At 41.5% G+C, this 19,271-nt stretch overlaps 1 protein-coding gene across 4 annotated transcripts in view; it reads right to left on the reverse strand.

Annotated features, from left to right (window-relative positions):
• SYNJ1 (synaptojanin 1) overlaps positions 1-19,271 on the reverse strand; it is a 176,652-nt gene that overhangs the window by 137,913 nt on the left and 19,468 nt on the right. For all 4 annotated transcript variants that reach the window (XM_030202152.1, XM_030202153.1, XM_030202151.1 and 1 more), the window contains exons 3-5: positions 7,393-7,479; positions 5,133-5,400; positions 2,487-2,712 (exon numbers count right to left, since the gene is read on the reverse strand). In XM_030202152.1, coding sequence (XP_030058012.1) covers positions 2,487-2,712; positions 5,133-5,400; positions 7,393-7,479 — 581 coding nt within the window. The remainder of the gene's footprint in view (positions 1-2,486; positions 2,713-5,132; positions 5,401-7,392; positions 7,480-19,271) is intronic.

The following is a 19,271-nucleotide window of genomic DNA, read 5'->3' on the forward strand; positions in this document are numbered from 1 at the left end:
TCTCTAATCTGGCAAGTTTGGGATCTATTGGAATGATGACAGCAGAACATTTGCATTCATCTTTACTTGCCCAGAATAATCGGGAGGTAGGGGAGTCAATGATTAACCTAATGCAAATAACAATCAGTTCAGAGAACTGAAAGCTCACAAATCATTCCACTGCCAGTATTTGGACATGATGCTTTTTCAAGCAGACACCTGTTTATCAAAAGGCAGAAAAGCATTTTTGGAGAAATCGCAGAATAACTAGCACAAAATAAATATTCATGTTCAGTTTATAGCTAATGACAAACTGACCTTGAAAGCTCGTAAGTACAGTATCCTTTTATGTTGACCTAAACTCGTATGTTCATGCCACTTTGGAATCAGACTGGCTTCATCTCTCCCCCATCCTTCCCCATATCATGTCCTCCTTTCCTCCCGCCAGTAGTACTAGTTGGGCCTCTGTTGCTTTTTCTTTTCATTGGCAGGTAGGTGGGGCCTGTGCTTTCTCGCAGTCTCGCTCTCTGAGCCATCACTGCTGTTTCTTTTCACTGACTGGTAGGGCCTGGGCTCCTTCCCCAGTGAATTTTAGTCTGAAACACTACAGAAGAGGCGGTAAAAACTATCTTGCGCCCTCCCCCCTCCTCACACACACACTTAGATTCTTCTGTTTGGCCTCATCATAGGTCCCTATAAGTATTTTTCATCCAGATGGTGCCCTACTTTTCCCCCCCAAGGTTATATCTGCATTTCTTCTGAATTAGGTAGTCACGTTACCCTCCTTCGGTGAGGACTGTGGGAAGGATTTTCAGTCTCTCTACTTCTGATGCACATTAGGCCCCGATGCAGTATCTGGAGATGTCTAATGGTTTTCACAGGTTAGATAGGTTGGTTGTGCTTTTTGCTGGGCCAAAGAAGGCAGAGGCTGCCACCACAGGTAAAACAGATCGGTGTCTTAAGGAGGTAGTTTCCCAAGGGTTTGAAGGCCCATTCCACTAGAGGAGTGTTGACATCATGGGCTGAAGCTCAAGCAGTTTCACCCTCAGAAACCTGCAAGGTGACATGGGGGTCACTGCAGGTTAGGTGTCCTCACTAGAGAAAATCCCGTCTTTGGGGCAGGAGAGCCCACAGCAAGGGCAGGTCCTGCCCAGTTTAGTGAGGTGCTCTGTTACATTCCATTTGTTCTGTACTGACCTAGCAGACAATTCAGAAAGAAAAATTTCTTGGTAAGTTTTCTTTCCTCAAGTCCTACCAGAACAGTCCAGAATCGTGCTCAGCTGTAACTGGATGGTGTTCTGACAACTTCATTCTCTTCTTCTTCTTGGGGTCTTTGGGGACAGGAGTGTTTCCCCAGATTGGTTACATAGAGGATTTGTTTGCCCTCCCAAAAGTTGGGGAAGGAGAATTGGTCTATGTATTCTTTGTTACAGAAAATACTGAGCTGGCTGGAGCTGCACGGTGCCAATACAGCAAGGGTTCACAAGTCATTATTCTCTGTCTCCATCTGCTGGTAGAGGTGCACAATCTATTTATTCTGGTCTGGTCAGGGAGATGATTAAGAATGTCTATTTCTCCTCCCACACTTAACCTGATAAATTGTGGTCTGGCATCAAGTTGTCCAACCATATTTGCATACTCTGTGGTGAAGGAATGGGGAGGAAGGAGAAATGGAATGTCAGCAATTTATTCAGGTAACTCAAGGTTACTTGAACAGAAAAAATTTTATATCGATCCCAGGGTGCATGCACACCATGTTCCAAGAGGAACTGAGATGTAGACCCAGCCAAGAATGGTTACTGTGACAACTGGGTTAGACCAGGGGTGTAGCCAGATCTCAGCAGGAGGGGGATCCAGAGCCCAAGGTGGGGGGGCACATTTTAGCCTGCCTCCCCCAGTCGCTGATCTCCCCCACCCAGGTACCTTTGCTGGAAGGGGTCCCCAACCCCCACTAACCAGTCTTCTTCAGCGTGAGTCCTGACGTCCTGTATGTTCCTTTAATTCAGGAACGTGCTAGACATCAGGACTCACAGCACAGATCAGTGAACGTGCCGGGAAGACCGGCTGGCGGGGGTTGGGGACCCCTTCGAGCAAAGGTACCTGGTGGCGGCAGGAAGGGGTCAAACGTGGCGGGGGCCAGAGCTAAATCTGTGGGGACCCATGCCTCCGCGGCCCCACCTAGCTACGCCCCTGGGTTAGACGGCAAGAGAGGTGTGGTCACAAAATAAGTAAAGATCACAAACAGCTGCAAATGGAGACAAGATGCTAAAACTCACCACAAATACAGTTGAGCTGAAAATCCAAAAGGAATAGGGGAAAAAAAACACCCCAGGAGACCCAAAATATAAGGTTTAAATATAATAATATTGTATTACTACTCATATTCAATACTTTTAAAGAAATAAATAAATTAACTAAGAAGTCTCATGAATGAGTAAGCCATCTACCTGAAACTATCACAAGAATGATTTTTTTTAAATCTCATTATAAAGCAAGGAGGAAAATACCTGCTCAGTTTCTACAAAATTAGCTGCTTGCCCATCATCGTTCGTCCCTCGCACATTAAACCTGGTCCCTGCTCTCTCACAGCTGAGTCGAGAAATAAGGCAGGACTTCGCTTGCTTGTGCGCTGCATATATGGTCCTGATCTCTACACCGCCGCACATGAGACGAAGCAGCCACTCATCACAGTTGACGCCGTAGTGCTTCAGGTGCAAATGCAGTGACTGATTCCTGTTAGGAAAAATTAAGAAATGCCTTGTAGTGTTTGGAATGTATTAAGACCCTGAGATGCAAACACTTGCTCACATTTGGGCAACTACTGTTCAGATGTCCGCATGCAAGTGCAGCAATCACATGTAGTAGAGGCCGAGGTTGTTCGGTTTTGGCCCTAAAGTGAACCTGCAGTCGAAATTCACTGCTAGGTTTCAGCTGAAACTGACCTCCCCCCCCAAAAAAAAAACCCAGCACCCACTCCCTTCCCTCCCTCCCCCCACAACCAGAAACAGCACCCCTCCCAGATTCACTTTACACCCTGGTGATCTAGTGGCCTAAGCAGGGCAGGAGCAATCCCTAGTCACTCCTGCCCCGGGTTAAGCCACTAGACCACCAGGGCTACTAAGGTAAGCCTGGGATGGGAGGTGATTTTGGTTGAAGGGAGGGCAGAGAGTGGGCAGCAATTTTGGTTGGGGGGAGGGAATTTTGGTTTTAGCTGAAAATGCACTGGCCTTTTTGGCTGAAACCAAAGACAAAATTCGATCAGCCTCTAACATGTTGCAGACATTAACTCTCTTGCCAAATAGTACCCCCCACGCCCACTCCACCTCAATCACACTGCCTACACAATTAAACCAAGCAAAGAAAGTCTTCACAGTAAACACAGAGGGAAAAAGACTCTCCACCTCTGCAGCCTAGATGGTACCTCTACCTGCTTCGTAAAAGCAGATCCTCCTCGTCCACACGTTAATCCATAAGGATTATCCACGGTGAATCTCCGGACTATATGCTTAATCTGATTGACCTTCCCACCAGAAACATGTCTGAAACCTCGCGAACGTACTTCAATCTACATTACCCAAATTGCAAGGGACTCAGGTACAAAACCTATTATGGATCCAACTTCTCCTTCTTAGGCAGCCAACTCTGGAATGCCCTCCCCAGACCTATCCGATCAATCAGTGACTATCTACCCTTCCGGAAATCACTAAAAACCCATCTGTTCAAGCAAGCCTACCCAAATGACCCAAACTAATCCTATGCAACCCTTTTACCCAACACTTGCGCATCTCTACCTTCCCATATCTTTTACTATTCTGATATACTTATATTTTCTCTGTCAATTTTCACTATGAATGCTCTGTAATCCCTATTACTATGTAAGCCGCATTGAACCTGCTTTGAGTGGGGAAGCGCGGGGTACAAATGTAATAAATAAATAAATAAAAATAAATAAAATTCCGAGGGTAATCATCTTAAATCTATCAAAAATAGCAGTACTGAGCTGGTATTGCAGCTGGTACAGCTGAGAAAAAGATCTTGGTGAAAAATACACAAGAAAGCAAAAAGCTGGCAAAAGCAAACACTGCTGCTGTGGAAATTAAAATTACATTTTTGCTTCAAGTGGAAAAAAGGGAATTTTCTATTTCAGGTCTGTGCCTGAATTTCATCATTTCAACATTCTTATCCTCCTGTGATACAGCAGCAAAGTGTTACAAACTGAGGCAATAGATTTACCCATTCTCCTCAGCAGCTCTTAATTCAATCCACTGGTGTTTGCAGTTCAACCACAACTGTAAACAATGCCAACCACTTCCATTTTAATTAACCAGCTATCGCTAAACCCCAAACCTGAATTTGGCCTACTGAATAATCACAACTTCAGAAAATGCTACTTGGCACAAATACCATATGATTTATTACCCTCGTTTGAAAATGTTATGTGCTGGTGGTTGACTCTTTCAAAAGGACACTTAAGTGTCAGTCCTATGAGGTAACGAGCATTTTTTGTTACTCAAAACAACTCACACGCGCCCTACAACTACATTTTACATGACATTCAGATCTACAGTGTGATAAACACAGGCCAATAACATCACACATGCTTCATGAGCCAAAGAAGTCTCTTATCATCTGATTTATGATATGGGGGCAGACACATTTAGACCAAGAGTTCAATATTGCTAAATGAATTTCTGAAAAATCATGCAATTGAACCATTTTCAGGAAGTAAAAGCTGCATGTTACTGCTTGCTGTGCACGCTTCAAAGATGAGCAGTGCCAGAGGTGGTAACCGGTCAAAACAGCCCTGACAAAAAAGCTCCCGACATAATAGCCCCTGACATAACAGCCACTGTCAAAACGGCCTGCCCACAATATAGTCCTTAACAAATTAGCCCCCCCGACAAAATAGCCCGATCAGGCTGCCCAGAATATGGCACTGTATTTTTTCTAGGGGGCTATTTTGTCAAGGGTTATTTTGTGGGAGGGGCCACTTTGTCAAGGGCTATTTGTTACCAGGCTGCTTTGTCAGGGTGCCGCCAGAGGCTTATTGCTTTCCTCTGAGAGGAGGAAAAAAAATCTACAGCGATGTTCAAAGCCAAAGTAGAAAACCTACTAAAGGTATATAACTCATATACTATACACACAACACTCACCAGAAGAACCTGTTGTCTGTGGTTTGTTCCTGCATACTACGATGGGCATTGAGACTGAGATCTAAACTGACCCCAGTAGCTGACCAAGCAAAGTAAAAACTGCCCGAGTTTAAAACCTTGCGAACTTCTGAGATCCGGTCTTCCTCGGAGGGATCAATTCGCAGTGAGATGAACTCCGTGGAAGTAACTCGAAAAACTTCAGATTCCTGAATCTTGCCCACGGACATACATCCTGTGACTAGCACCAGATAGCGTAACATTGTATCCCCTACAAAATCAGTTAAATTAATATGAAGACATAAAAACATATCAGAATATTAAATTTATGGCAGAAGTATAAATTTATCCAGTTAAACCTGTTCGTTGTCTTCTGCTCTAATATTGATGTGAGTGCTGAACATTTACAACAACAAGGTAAAAAGGCAAGCCAACACTTATACCATAGGCCAGAGGGCTAGTATCAGCCAAAACAACCACAGATGTTTACTGCAGCTGAGGCTCAAGCTCAGCCGCCTCCCTCCCCCTCCCCCGGCTTCTGCCCGTAGCTGGAAAGGTAAACTTGTTTTTAACGCCGACACAGCTCATTCAAAGTGAATGGGCTGTGCTGGCATTAGCACACGGTTAAGTAAACGGGGGGGGGGGGGGGGGTGGAATTTATTTACAAATTCTTTATATACTGCAATATGGCTTGCAAAAGCATCAATGCAGTTAACAATAAAATATAACTTGAGAGAGAAGGTAACAGACTTAGGACAGAGGCAAGAAAGAACAGGACCAAGAGAGACAATCAAAGGGAGATTGGAAGGTGGATTGAAATAGATGAATTTTGAGGAGAGACTTGAAGTTGTTATATGAAGTTTCTGTTCTAAGAGAGAGTGGGAGAGAGTTCCAGAGTTCGGGGCCTATATAACTGAATGCTGTTTCATGTCATTTTTGTAATCATAGAACAGGGGGAGATGGAAGATTAAGCAGGGAACCTTGTGAGGAGCGGAGAGGGCGGTTCAGTTGATATGGTATGAAGAAATGGTTGAGATAGGCAGGAGCTGCAGGAAAGTGCCAGCTTTTCTAAATGAGCCTTCTTGGACACATAAGTTTGCTCAGCACCAGCTGCATTCAGAGCTGGCTTCTGTGCAAGGTGGTGTTGGGACAGTATGGCTTTATTTATTTATTGCATTTGTATCCCACATTTTCCCACCTCTTTGCAGGCTCAATGTGGCTTACAATACATCATGAATAGTGGAATTATCTAAGAAAATAGACATTTCGTATTACAGAAGGATCTTGGGTTTGACATCCCTGCCACTCTTTTCTGTTTTATCAGCATTCTCTAGCTGTTTTTAGTGAATTAGTATCACAAGCACATGATTTTAACCAGTTTTTAAAGCTAAGGCAACTTATTTTGAACTGATCTTTAAGTTTTTCCTTTACCCTAATTTTGTATGCATGACCTCAGCATACATATAAGTTTGCTTTCACTGCAACCACAGCGTTTTTTGTTTTTTTTTGAGAGACTGTTCCCAGAATTTGTAAGTACACCGAGATCTTTTTATGGACTTATTTTACTCCTATGCCCTGTTAGGCAACTTTTAACATCTGCGGGACGTCAGACTCACAGAAACAGAAGCCTGCGCGGCCGCGTTGCTGATCTGCAAGGGCAGGCTTCTACATGGAATGTTGCTAGTGGAATAGCAACATTCCATGTAGAATTTCAGATAGTAGCAACAGAATCTCAATAGTAGCAACATTCCATCTAGAATCTCAAACAGCAGCAACATTCCATGTAGAATCTCCAATAGAAGCAACAGAATCTCAACATTCCATTTAGAATCTCAAATAGGGAAAGGGAAATGGGACTTGATATACTGGCTTTCTGTGGTTTTTTGCAACTACATTCAAAGTGGTTTACATAGCATATTCAGGTACTTATTTGTACCAGGGGCAATGGAGAGTTAAGTGACTTGCCCAGAGTCACAAGGAGCTGCAGTGGGAATTGAACTCAGTTCCCCAGGATCAAAGTCCACTGCACTAACCACTAGGCTACCCCTAGTGGGAAGGGAAGATAAGTAAAGATGAGCTGCAGAGTGAATACATTTTATAGGTGAGCAACAGCAGTTTGGTTTGCAGAACCTAGATCTGACCATACACAGCACTGCCTCTGGTCATTGAACCAGGCACATGCTTATTTAAAACATACTTAGAAGTGATCACATTAATGTTCACATTCAAATGCAGCACATTTGTTTTTCCAGTATCTACTTACCAAGATTTAGCCGTAATACACCTAACATTCCATATGCATCCATTACTTTAGAATACATGTTCTTGATTGCTTCTTTTTCTGCAGATGCTATAAAGCGTAGAAAGACAAAATTTTAGTCTGTGAAGCACTCGGAATATCCAGTGCAGAATTTACTACTCTATTCTATTAAACAAGTGAAGTAAAATTCAATACAATAAAGTACAATACATGCCAGTGGCTTTCAACCACTAAAACCCCATAATTCATATAATATTGTCTGGATTTGAATTGTAAAATTCAGCAGTTGCTAACTTTTATCTTTCACTTCAAGGTAATAAAAATTCGAATCAGAAAGTAATGTTACTTGTAAACACTGAATGACAGAACAAAAACAGAGAGGAAATCCTCTACAAAAACAATAAAACAAAAACATATATGAAAAACAGAGACCTACAATGTGGCAACTATGGACACTTAGTTTTAAATATTATGGTTTTATGTAACATTATCAACAGATACTTAACTCACACAAACTGCACATAAATTAAAACCTAGCATGGCCATGTTTTGACGTCACACATGATTAACAACAGAGTACATCACCCATACGTATTTTAAAACAAACTGCAATAGTCTAGAGTCTGAAGGAAAAGTAGGGGGGGCACTCAGCAAAGACTTTTGCTAGATACTGAGGGAAACATGGCAGAGGCCATCACCCACATATATTTAGTCCAGAGTCTGAAGAAAAAAAGGAGGGCATTCAGTGGAGCCTTTTGCTAGATACTGGGTGGACCATGGATGTCCTGATTTTTATGTCAATATGCTAAGCAAAATGGAGCTTCACATTAACTGGCTCATCTTTATCCACATTTGTTTTAACATAGTAGCTCAAACAATGATATTAGTCCACATTGACTACTGCAATGTTATGTATGTGGAATGCACAGTTTGTTTAAAAAGGCTTCAAATACTGCAGAATAGAGTGGTGCACTTGATATCTAGGGCTTCAAAGTTTGACAGAATCATGCCACTGTTGATGAAATTGTACTGGCTCCCAGTTCAGCCACGCACCATTTTTAAATTGTGTTCATTAATATTTGATCATGCTGCAATATTATGGCAGAATTTCACGTCGCTTTGTCAGTATTGAATAACTTACACCATCTACAGGTACCACATACAGACAAGTGACTTCATAAGTCATGTGACCCCTCAAGCAAGCAAGCCTGTGTTGGGTCTTCCATCGTGGTGCCTAATACAGAGTTTGAACCTGAATCCTCCCGGCTCGAGGTTCGTGTGTCACCCTCTACTTTCTTCTTGACTCCTTCATTAATATTTCTCATTCTTCATAGACAGGTGCTTGGATACACATTTAGCCTTATTAATTTGCCCAGTAGAAATTACGATCCTTCTTCGAGATCATTTTTAACATTGCCTCACCCAAATTCTTGTAAAATTGTGTACATGACTGTATTTTCAGGATTGTTTGCTTATCAATTGGCAAAACGGTGGAATTTACTACCTATGAACTTCTGGTGATTGACTAAATAAGTCCTAAAGATGTTGAAAACCTCTCTGTTCAAAAGGTTTGTTAGTATATGATGTATTTAGAATGTCATGAATAATGTAACGATCCCGGGTATGTCTAGTCTCTTCTACAAGTGAACTGCACTGTACTTTAAAGGCTAGTGCAGGATAAAAGTGCCTAAATTTTGGCAGATAAAGACCTGCACAGTCAATCCAACAAGATGGCCAGAGCTGAATCTAGCACTATGCACAGGTTCCACTTCTTCATATTTAAACACTGGTATATTTAAATCTGTTTCTCCATGCCAAAAATCTGCCCCGCACTTTTGGGTCCTTCTATCCCAACTACTTACTACTACTACTTAACATTTCTAGAGCGCTATTAGGATTACGCAGCGCTGTACAGTTTAACAAAAAGGACAGTCCCTGCTCAAAAGAGCTTACAATCTAAAGGACGAAATGTCAAGTTGGGGCAGTCAAGATTTCCTGAATAGAGGTATAATGGTTAGGTGCCGAAGGCGACATTGAAGAGGTGGGCTTTGAGTAAGGATTTGAAGATGGGCAGGGATACGCCCAGGCAGTTAGAAAGGGAATTTTTTCATCCATATCATTTATATTTTTTATTACAGGGTCCGAGGCAAGCGTTACCAGGGACATTTAAGAATAGTCTGTTGTTGGGACCCCTGAGGGGGGCCTGGAAGGATCTAACTAGAACTTGGGGATTATCAGCGGTGAATACGGACCTCATGCCACTGCAGAGTAACCCATTATTTTCCCCTGGCTCAGAGAACCCAGTATTTCGTAGTTGGGACTCATTGGGCATTACACGATTGGAACATGTTCTGGGTACAAGAGGAGGGTTACTGAGTTTGGGTGCAGGGATCGATATCAGACATGAATTTGCGTATCAGCAATTGGAGCATTATGTGCGGACCCTCAACATCGAACAGCTGAATAGTGGGCATGGGAGAAAGCTCAGAGAGTTCTTCAACGCAGTCCCGGGGGACAGGCTTTCAATTTCGGGAATATACCGGATTTTGTGGGAGAAAGGATTAGTAAAGGACGTGAGTGCAATTGAGGCACACTGGGCACACGATTTGCAGAGACCCCAATTCCGCCTAGACTATAAAAAGTTGGTGTCCCGTGTCCCGGCCATATCGATCAATGCAGCTCTCAGAGAATGCCATTATAAAATTTTGTATAGAGCATATATGTCCAAGGCCCAAGTATTCAAGATGGGGGGGGGGGGGGGGGGGTGCCAGACCCCCTATGCTCTAAGTGCCAACAGACAGAGGGGACATTCTTTCATTACCTCTGGGGCTGTCCCCTAGTGCAGAACTATTGGAGGCAGATCTTTAAATATCTGGAGGGACTATTGCAAGCTAGGATTCCCATGTCCCCTTCAGGGATATTATTAGACAAATTAGAATTATTTGGCTATCAACGAAGGGGTGCCCGGCTTTTTATACGTAAAGCCTGTATCCTAGGTAAGAAGTTGATCTTGAATAGGTGGCTTAGCGTTGATCCTCCAGATTTTTGGTATTGGAGAAATCAACTCCATGATCTTTTGCTGCATGAGCGTCGGGCGATGGGACCCTCCTCAAAGGCGAGAGAGATTTTTGAGAATCTGGCGGGGGTATATACAATCATTGTCGGCTAGGGCACGAAGTTTAGTATTAAATGGTATGTAAGGAAGGAAAGAAGGAGAAGAGCAGGTAGTGTTTTTTTTTTTCCTCTCTCTTGGGGGGGGGGGGGGGGGCGGAAGGTGGGATCGGTAAGGGAGTAGGGGGCAGGGAGAGAAGTCTGGTATGTTCGGGTAGGGTGTGGTAGAGGGCAGTAGGGGCTGTTTAATTTTTGTGTGGGGCGGGCATGTTTTGATGGGACAGTTAAGTGGAATGTTCGCATTATAAAGATACTGATTCTGTGCAGTTCACAGCAATTCATGCAATAGGGTATTGTCTACTTCTCGGAGGTGGCCAAAGTCCAGGTTTTGATGACAATGATCTACAGAAAGGAGAGGGGGGAAAGTCTCCTCAAATGTATAGGTCTCAGAACACTGGTTTATTTCTGTCTAGTGGCATGTATTGCTTATGCTTAATGAGGTGTAGAGTTCATGAAAGTTTCTTTGCATTCGCAGTAAGTATTGGGGGAGGGGGGGAGAGCGGGGATTATGATAAGGCAAGCACAAAGTATGTATGAGCAGCGTATTCGGGAGATATCAATGTTATAGTGGATATTCATGTGGCAAAACAGTGCTGGCTATGGGGATCTGGTTGTAAGGGGGGGGGGGGGGAAATGATAAAATCATTGATGATAAAAGATATGGATGTGTATACCCAAATGCGTTGTATTTTTCCAAGGTTACGTTATTGGTTTTGTTAATAATGTTGAATTATCAATAAAAATTGTTTAAACCTTGAAGATGGGCAGGGAGGGGGCCTGGCGAATGGGCTCAGGGAGTTTATTCCAAGCATGGGGTGAGGCGAGGCAGAAAGGGCAGAGCATGGAGTTGGTGGTGGTGGAGAAGGGTACTGAAAGGAGGGATTTCAAAAGCGGTAAGGCAAGACTTGATTTTGCTAAACCCATGCTCACCTCTACTAAGTCATATATCAGTATACTTTGTTTTCTAGAATAGCTGCTACCATTTTGGCCAGCACTGGTGACAGGCTCACCAGTCCCTAGTTTTTCAAAAATTGGTGCTACACTGGTCAACCTCCCAATCCTTAAACATTGTAGTCATCATTTTAAATAATAGGTTTCAGACTAGTAGTAACAGATCTTGTTTGCGTTCTTTCAATATTCTGGGATGAAATCCAACCCTGATGCAAGTGAGAAGTTCTGTTTTTAACTATAAGACAAATAGATCCTAGGAAAACAGATGAGAAAGCAGAAAAGTGATTTCTTTTTGCAAGACTGTTCATGCTTTGGTAGGAACACTGAATATCAATATGAAATCGTAAGAGGCGATTGCCCTAGTGAACTGCAATAAAACCAGCTGGCACAGTCCTTCACTGAGAAAAACTCAATTTGCATTTAATATAGTTATATTCCACCTAACATACATAATTCAAATAACATAATTCAAACAAGTGTAACACAGCCAAGGCTCAACGGGAAAACAAATGGACTGTTCTCAGATATTTATCCTTGCCATGGATTACATTTCAGAAAAAAAAAATTTTTTTTTAGGTGAGATTAGCAATCAATAATCAAGGGCTAGATTCAGTAAATGATGTTCAAAAATGGGAACGGGAAAAGATCAGCACTAAGCACAATTCTATAAAGAGCAAGCACCCTTTATTTATTTACCGCTTTTTTAAAGGAATTCACTCAAGGTGGTGTACAGTAAGAATAGATCGAACATGAGCAATAGGCAATTACAGCAGTAAAAATATTTGAACAACAATACAAAGTATGGCATGGTACACTACTTGCAATTACTATACAATACATAATAGAACATTATAATTGGTAGTGAAGGGTAAGGCAAAGTTGTAACATATAGATGAGTAAGGAAGTAGGAAGAATTTGAAAGTAAGGTGACTGATTTGAAGAAAGTTGCACATGAGGTCAGAGAGATGGTTAAATATTATCTCAGTTAGGCTAGGAGTGGATAAACATGTCCTTCTGCAGTATGTGCAGCCGGAGTCAATCCTTGTGTGTGTGAGTGAGACTAACAAGTTAGTTATTTCTTCCATTAAAGGCTTGGTTGAAGAGCCAAGCTTTCACTTGCTTCTTGAAGTACTGATAGTCTTGCGTTAAGCGGAGCCTTTCAGGCAATGCATTCCAGAGTGTGGGGGCTACTCTGGAGAAAGCTCGCTTGCGGGTATCACATCATGTAATGTCTTTTGGAGAGGGTGTAGTTAGTGAAAGTCCTTGGGAGGACCTCAGTGTCCTTGGCGGTATGTGGAGGATCATCCTATTCTTCAGATACTTGGGGTCATTTCCTTTCAGGGCCTTTATAGAAATCACGCCCAAGCGTGGATTCTGCGCCGCCCTTTGGGCACCAGACTTATACCTGCTAAAACCTGGTGCAAATGTGGCACCCAAGTTAGATGCTCTGAGGCAGTATTCAGTAATTGCATACATAACTTTCTGGAATGCCCTTGACACACTCTTGGCTATGTCCTCTTTAAAGATATGCACTATGAAAGTTAGGCACCAAGCCTTATAGAATAGTGTGCAGCCAGATGTACGTGCAAATCACAATTGATGCCAATTAACTGCAACAATTGGTTGTTAGCACCCAGTTACTGCTAGATAAGGGGCACATTAATCAAGCTGCCCCCACATCTTGGGTGTGTGCCCAAATTTAGGTGCACAACTTGGGGCGTCATATATAGAATCCGGGAACAAATGCTTGGAGAATGTATTCTCGGACCACTTAAGAATTATTCCCATGGTGTGAAATTAGAAGCTATTTAATACTTTCATTTTTAAAATGTCAATGAAATTCATGTTTAAATATTTCATAAATTTACAATAGCAAAAGGTGTCCTCAGTTACCCGGGATGCAGGCATGTGAGTTCATCTGTCGGCAGGAGAGCGACAGGTTACTCTAATTGCAGTCAAAGCACAAGAGAATAATGCTACAGACAAACATGAAGGTTTCTATTCTGTAACTCTGATCTTGCAGTTTCTTAAATATAAAGAACGTTCACTGATAAATTGTTACCACTACAGTTTTTTAGGTGTTAAAAATGTGAGGCTATAGATGAGTGCTCATCAATCTTTTTGTGGCCGTGGCCATGACCCCATGATCACAAACAAATAAAATGTGACCCCCCCCCCCAAAGGTGCATAATAATGATACATCTAAGGACAGCCCACCCAGGTCACTAACCCAAACTCTGGTTTTGTGACACCATTTGGGGTCCCGACCCACAGTTTGGGAAACTCTGCTATAGATTTTCACAATACTGCTTGTAATTAGAAAAAATTGTTTATTTTGCAAATAAAATTGTTCTCACTTCTGCTATTTTAATTTACTTCACATAGGAAAAAAAAGGAAGGCAAACTATATAGCCTATCCAGTCTGCCCACCCATACACCTTTCTCTTATTCTGACGATGTCTATATATTAACCATGTCACCCTAACTACTCCATACTAGTCTTCCCTTCCTTCCTTCACCATACCCATCCCTATTTCTCTATCCATCTGCATTACCCCTTCCCATGTTAACTCACACATTCTCAAAGCCTTCTATTACTATGTTACATTATAGTTCGTAATATTCTCCTTACTGAATCTAACAATTGTATTTCTGCTTAATATGTAAGCCACATTGTACCTGCTTCTGTGGGAAAGTGCGGGATATAAATGTAATAATAAATGAATAAATAAATGACATCTACTATCCCTTCCTCTCCCTTAAGATCCTATGTACTTATCCCAAGCTTGCTCGAGTTCAGATACAGTTTGGGAACTAAATATTAGCAGTGGGAAGGCCAGTAATTGGAAAACGAAGCCAGTGCTGTGCAGACTTCTATGCTTTGTGCCCTAATAACGGTTAGAACGATTCAGCTTCCATAACTGGAGAACAAGGCCAATGCCAGTCAGACCTCTACGGTCTGTGCCCTGAAAATGACAAGGACAAATCAAGACCAAGTATACTTATACCTTATACTATGAGTTTATCTTGTTGGGCAGACTGGATGAACCATACAGGTCTTTATCTGCCATCATCTACTATGTTACTATGTCTCTATCACCTCTACTAGGAGGCTGATCATGAATTTACCATCCTTTCTGTGAAGAAATATTTCCTCAGGTTACTCCTGAGTCTGTCCCCTTTCACCTTCATCTTATGGCCCCTCATTGCACAGCTTCCTTTCCATTGAGACTCGCTTCCTGTGCATTTATGCCACAGAGATATCTAAACATCTCTTATCACCCCTCGCCTGCCTTCCTTCCAAAGCATACATGTAGAGAGCTAGTCTGAACCCAAACGCTTTATGACTAAGACCATTTTAGTACATGCCCTTTGGACCGAATCCATTCTGTTTATATCTTTTTTGAATATGAGGTCTCCAGAATGTACACAGATATTAATGACTATATCCTGTCACTCATCTGCTGCCACATGGAGATACTTGGGGATACAAATGATCTTTGCAGAACAGCAGCAGATGGTTCACAAATGAAATGAGATTTACTTGGTGCCAGCCTAATGAAATAGATGCATTTTCACATTTCATTAACTAATGGCATGGGAGATTATTAGTTTCTACTCATGGTGCCCATAAGAAAATTTAGAAACCCCCATAGCCAGGGCCAACTACTTTTCTCATGTTAGGTCAGTGAAGCATTTGCCTGCTTAATCATGCTGAATACTGGGGCTCAAATGCTCATTCTTGTGTCATCAAACCTCCACCGATTTGCTACTCAAGCACTAGGAGGCAGAAAAAGCAGGGTAATTTGCAAGTTGTATGACTGGTTGACAGTTTTGGCATAGTTGTCTTAATAGGCTGGCAGTTTCTTCTGTGGGATTCACTTACTGGCTGGCTCAACAGACAATTACATTTTTTAAGGATAATTTCAACTCCTGTATGTGCTAAATGGATAAGCTACTGCTAATCCTGAGTTATGGCTAATCCGCCATCAAACCATTAACTACAGCATCTCCTTTGCACCACCCAGAATCTGTTGGCAGAAGCAGTACAGCCCCGTCAACCCTGGCTAATTCAACAAGGTTTTCCTAGAGGTATGAGAAAGAAAAAAAAACCAAAACAAAAACAACCAAACACCTACTTAGTGACTCACTTTCCAACTTGCTGAGTGAACTTATGCCCTCAATGTCAATTAAAAAAAAAAAGAACATTTAGTATGTTAGTGTATTATATTCTTTGTATAACTGATTCTTGTGTTTTTCATTATTGTTGAATTATTGCTGTCTTTCCTGCGAAATATTGTAGTTCTTTTCCTCTCTTAATTATGCTGTTTTTGTAAACCACTTTGGTCTGGCAGTCAGTGAAGGGTGGTATATTAAATAAAGATAGTTAATGCTTAGGTTTAGGCTATCTTAGTGACACCATCCACCAATTCCACTTTGGTACCTGGGCACAAATGTAACGAGCTACTTCTATTCTGTCCAATTCATTCCAAGATGTTAGAGAAGTATGCTTTCAACAAATCCATTACAATCCTATCTCATACCCATTCATTATGCAAGTTTTGCCATCTGCCATCTATCGTTTTACCAGCTCTGGTCTGTAAAAGATGCGCCAACTGCTAGCGTTAATTACTTCTCTTCCATCCCACAAGGAATTTTAAAGGCCTTTGAGATTTAAGTCATCTTTTCATAACATTGTTACCTGCAAATAACTGTTTTACCACTGTTTAGTTGGCAGATTAAAATCAGGTTTTACATAATCAATTATACCATTCTGGTGTTGAATAAAGTTCTGTGCGAGTCCTTTCATAACCTGTCTGATAATCTGCTAACATCTTTAAATATCAGCAATGCTACAGTTTGAGGACACTGAATCAGAAAAGAAAGCAAAGATCGGGCTAGATTTGACTTCGATTATATATTGGGAGGGGGGGGGGGGGGCGCAGATCTGATTGTGCTCTCAGATCAGCCACACCAAATGCATAGTATGTCAAAGGACATACAATTAGATCATTCCCGAAGAATGTCTTATGGACTGTCAAGCCAAAGTGGATGCTTACAACGTAAGGATCTACTTTTAATTGAAACAGGAGTGGCCTAGTGGTTGGGGTGGTGGACTTTGGTCCTGGGGAATTGAGGAACTGAGTTTGATTCCCACTTCAGGCACAGGTAGCTCCTTGTGACTCTGGGCAAGTCACTTAACCCTCCATTGCCCCATGTAAGCCGCATTGAGCCTGCCATGAGTGGGAAAGCACAGGGTACGAATGTAACAAAAAAAAACCCCAAAAAAAAACCATACAAACGGACTAAGACATTACTTTTATATTAAACTGACACATCATTCTTTATTCATTTGCCAGGTAAATTACTTTTCTTTACGATGCCTTCAGAAATAAGGAATTACAGGCAGCCTATTTACTTTAAGATATATTCATTACTGCATTATTTTGTATATGCCACTGTTACTACTCAATGCAAACAATCATTACACTGCGTTATTGGATACTATAAATAATTTGTTTGCCAGCTCCTGAGGCACATGGAAATCAATACCTCTTTTGAATAATCAAGCACGAGGAGGAGCCATTAATTTCTCAGCAGTGTTAGGACAGGCACATAGAAGTAGTATTCCCTCCTGCCATATGCTTTACCCTTTTCGTGAGAACCAGAACAATCTCTAAATATCATTCTTTGTTTTAGTATTAGCTCTAGGTCAGTTTGTAATAAGGCTGAAATTAGATAGGGAATGATCACCAGATCAGTGATCCTATTTTGAGATATCTATGCCCACCAAGGTATAAATGTATGCAGCTACTACTACTACTACTACTATTTAGCATTTCTATAGCGCTACAAAGCATACGCAGCGCTGCACAAACATAGAAGAAAGACACTCCCTGCTCAAAGAGCTTACAATCTAATAGACAAAAATAAATAAATAAATAAATAAATAAATAAATAAAATAAAGTAAGCAAATCAAATCAATTAATGTGAACGGGAAGGAAGAGAGGAGGGTAGGTGGAGGCGAGTGGTTACGAGTCAAAAGCAATGTTAAAGAGGTGGGCTTTCAGTCTAGATTTAAAGGTGGCCAAGGATGGGGCAAGACGTAGGGGCTCAGGAAGTTTATTCCAGGCGTAGGGTGCAGCGAGACAAAAGGCGCGAAGTCTGGAGTTGGCAGTAGTGGAGAAGGGAACAGACGGTCAAGGGGGAGGCAGCACAGCTATAATTTAGAAGGACTTTTCTACAGCTTTTTTAAAGGGAATCCTTAAGTAATACAGATTTGGAAATTATGGTTTGTGATATAGTGGATAAATCATTATCTGATAACCATTTTCCTGGTGGGTGATAAAAAGTGTAAGAGGCTCAACTCATTTTGTATGGTTTCCTTTCTCAACATTGCATTGTTTTAAGTGATATAAATTTACATCTAGATAACATTTCAGATCCTAATGTTAAGGACTTTTTTTCTAGAATCTTTAGAGCTCTTCCCGTCAAAGGCCCAATTTAAGTGGGTACTTTGGGACTCAATTAGATTTATTTCCCTATGCATCGCACAATCTGATAGTAGGGGAGCAAATCTGAAAAACAATTATTTGGTTGGATCATTGTGCTTTAATGAAGAACACAACCTACCAGAAGACCAGTACGTAAGAGTTACTTTACAACAAGTAATACTGAAGAAAACCTATTCTGGGCAAAGGTCAGTTCACTAATGGATAGCTCTTTAGAAGATCCAGAAAAAAAATGTTGGAAATCTGGAATTATATCAGCAAGAAGGTTTTGGATGAGATAGCACCAGAGCTTTTTTTGAGGGTGTACTTGGGGGTACTGAGTACCAGCACCTTTTCCATTGTCTGCTAAAATTAAGCCATGGTCCCCAAGTTTTAATGAAAGAGCTCAGGCTCTACACACCAATTCTGCCTTGCAACAGATTCTGTGACTGGTTGCGGGGGGGGGGGGGGGGGGGGGGGGGGGGTCCCTCAGTAATCACCCCACCCCTGAAGGGTGACCTGGCATTTGAGTACTGGCACCTTTTTTGCTAGAAAAAACACACTGGATAGTACCTATGGATAAGATAACATTCACAGAACAGAAGTTCTCCTTGGCTTACTGGACAGCTGCTTTGTTTGAAACAAAATTGTTGGTGTCTCCAGCGGCTTGGTATAAAAATAGAAATTAGGAGAATAGAGCACTCTGGAGAAAATCCCAAGGTTTAATTTGAAAAAATCTAAGAGAAATTATTATTCAAAGGATTCAAAAGATAGGAATTGTATTGTTAATTTTTTTTTTTAAGCAGACCAATGGAGCTGATATTTTTTAAAAAAATCTTTATTGGTTATTTAAAAATGAATCTACAGCAGAAAAATTTAACATGAAAAAATAGCTTAACACAACAGATCTTAAATGTCTTGACTCTCCCCAGACCCTCTACTAATCTACCATCCTCCCTCTCTCCACTACCCTGCCAGTAGCCCTCCGACTGGACCCATTCATCAGCTTCTGCATTATATCTTTGGAACTGGTTATCTTCTTGGTGGAGAGGTGTGGTAGCCGTGTTAGTCCACTCTTAAAGGTTATATACTATCTGCTACCTCATTTGCTTATTTCCGATCTGAGGAAGAAGGGCAACCTTCGAAAGCTAATCAAGAAATGTATTAAGTTATGTCCAATAAAAAAGGTATCATCTTATTTTCTTTTCCATGTTTTATTTTGTTTGATTTCTATAGATTCTACATGGAATGTTGGTATTCCACTAGCA

Source organism: Microcaecilia unicolor, chromosome 4 (assembly GCF_901765095.1).
Source record: "Microcaecilia unicolor chromosome 4, aMicUni1.1, whole genome shotgun sequence".
In the NCBI taxonomy this organism is placed as follows: Eukaryota; Metazoa; Chordata; class Amphibia; order Gymnophiona; family Siphonopidae; genus Microcaecilia; species Microcaecilia unicolor.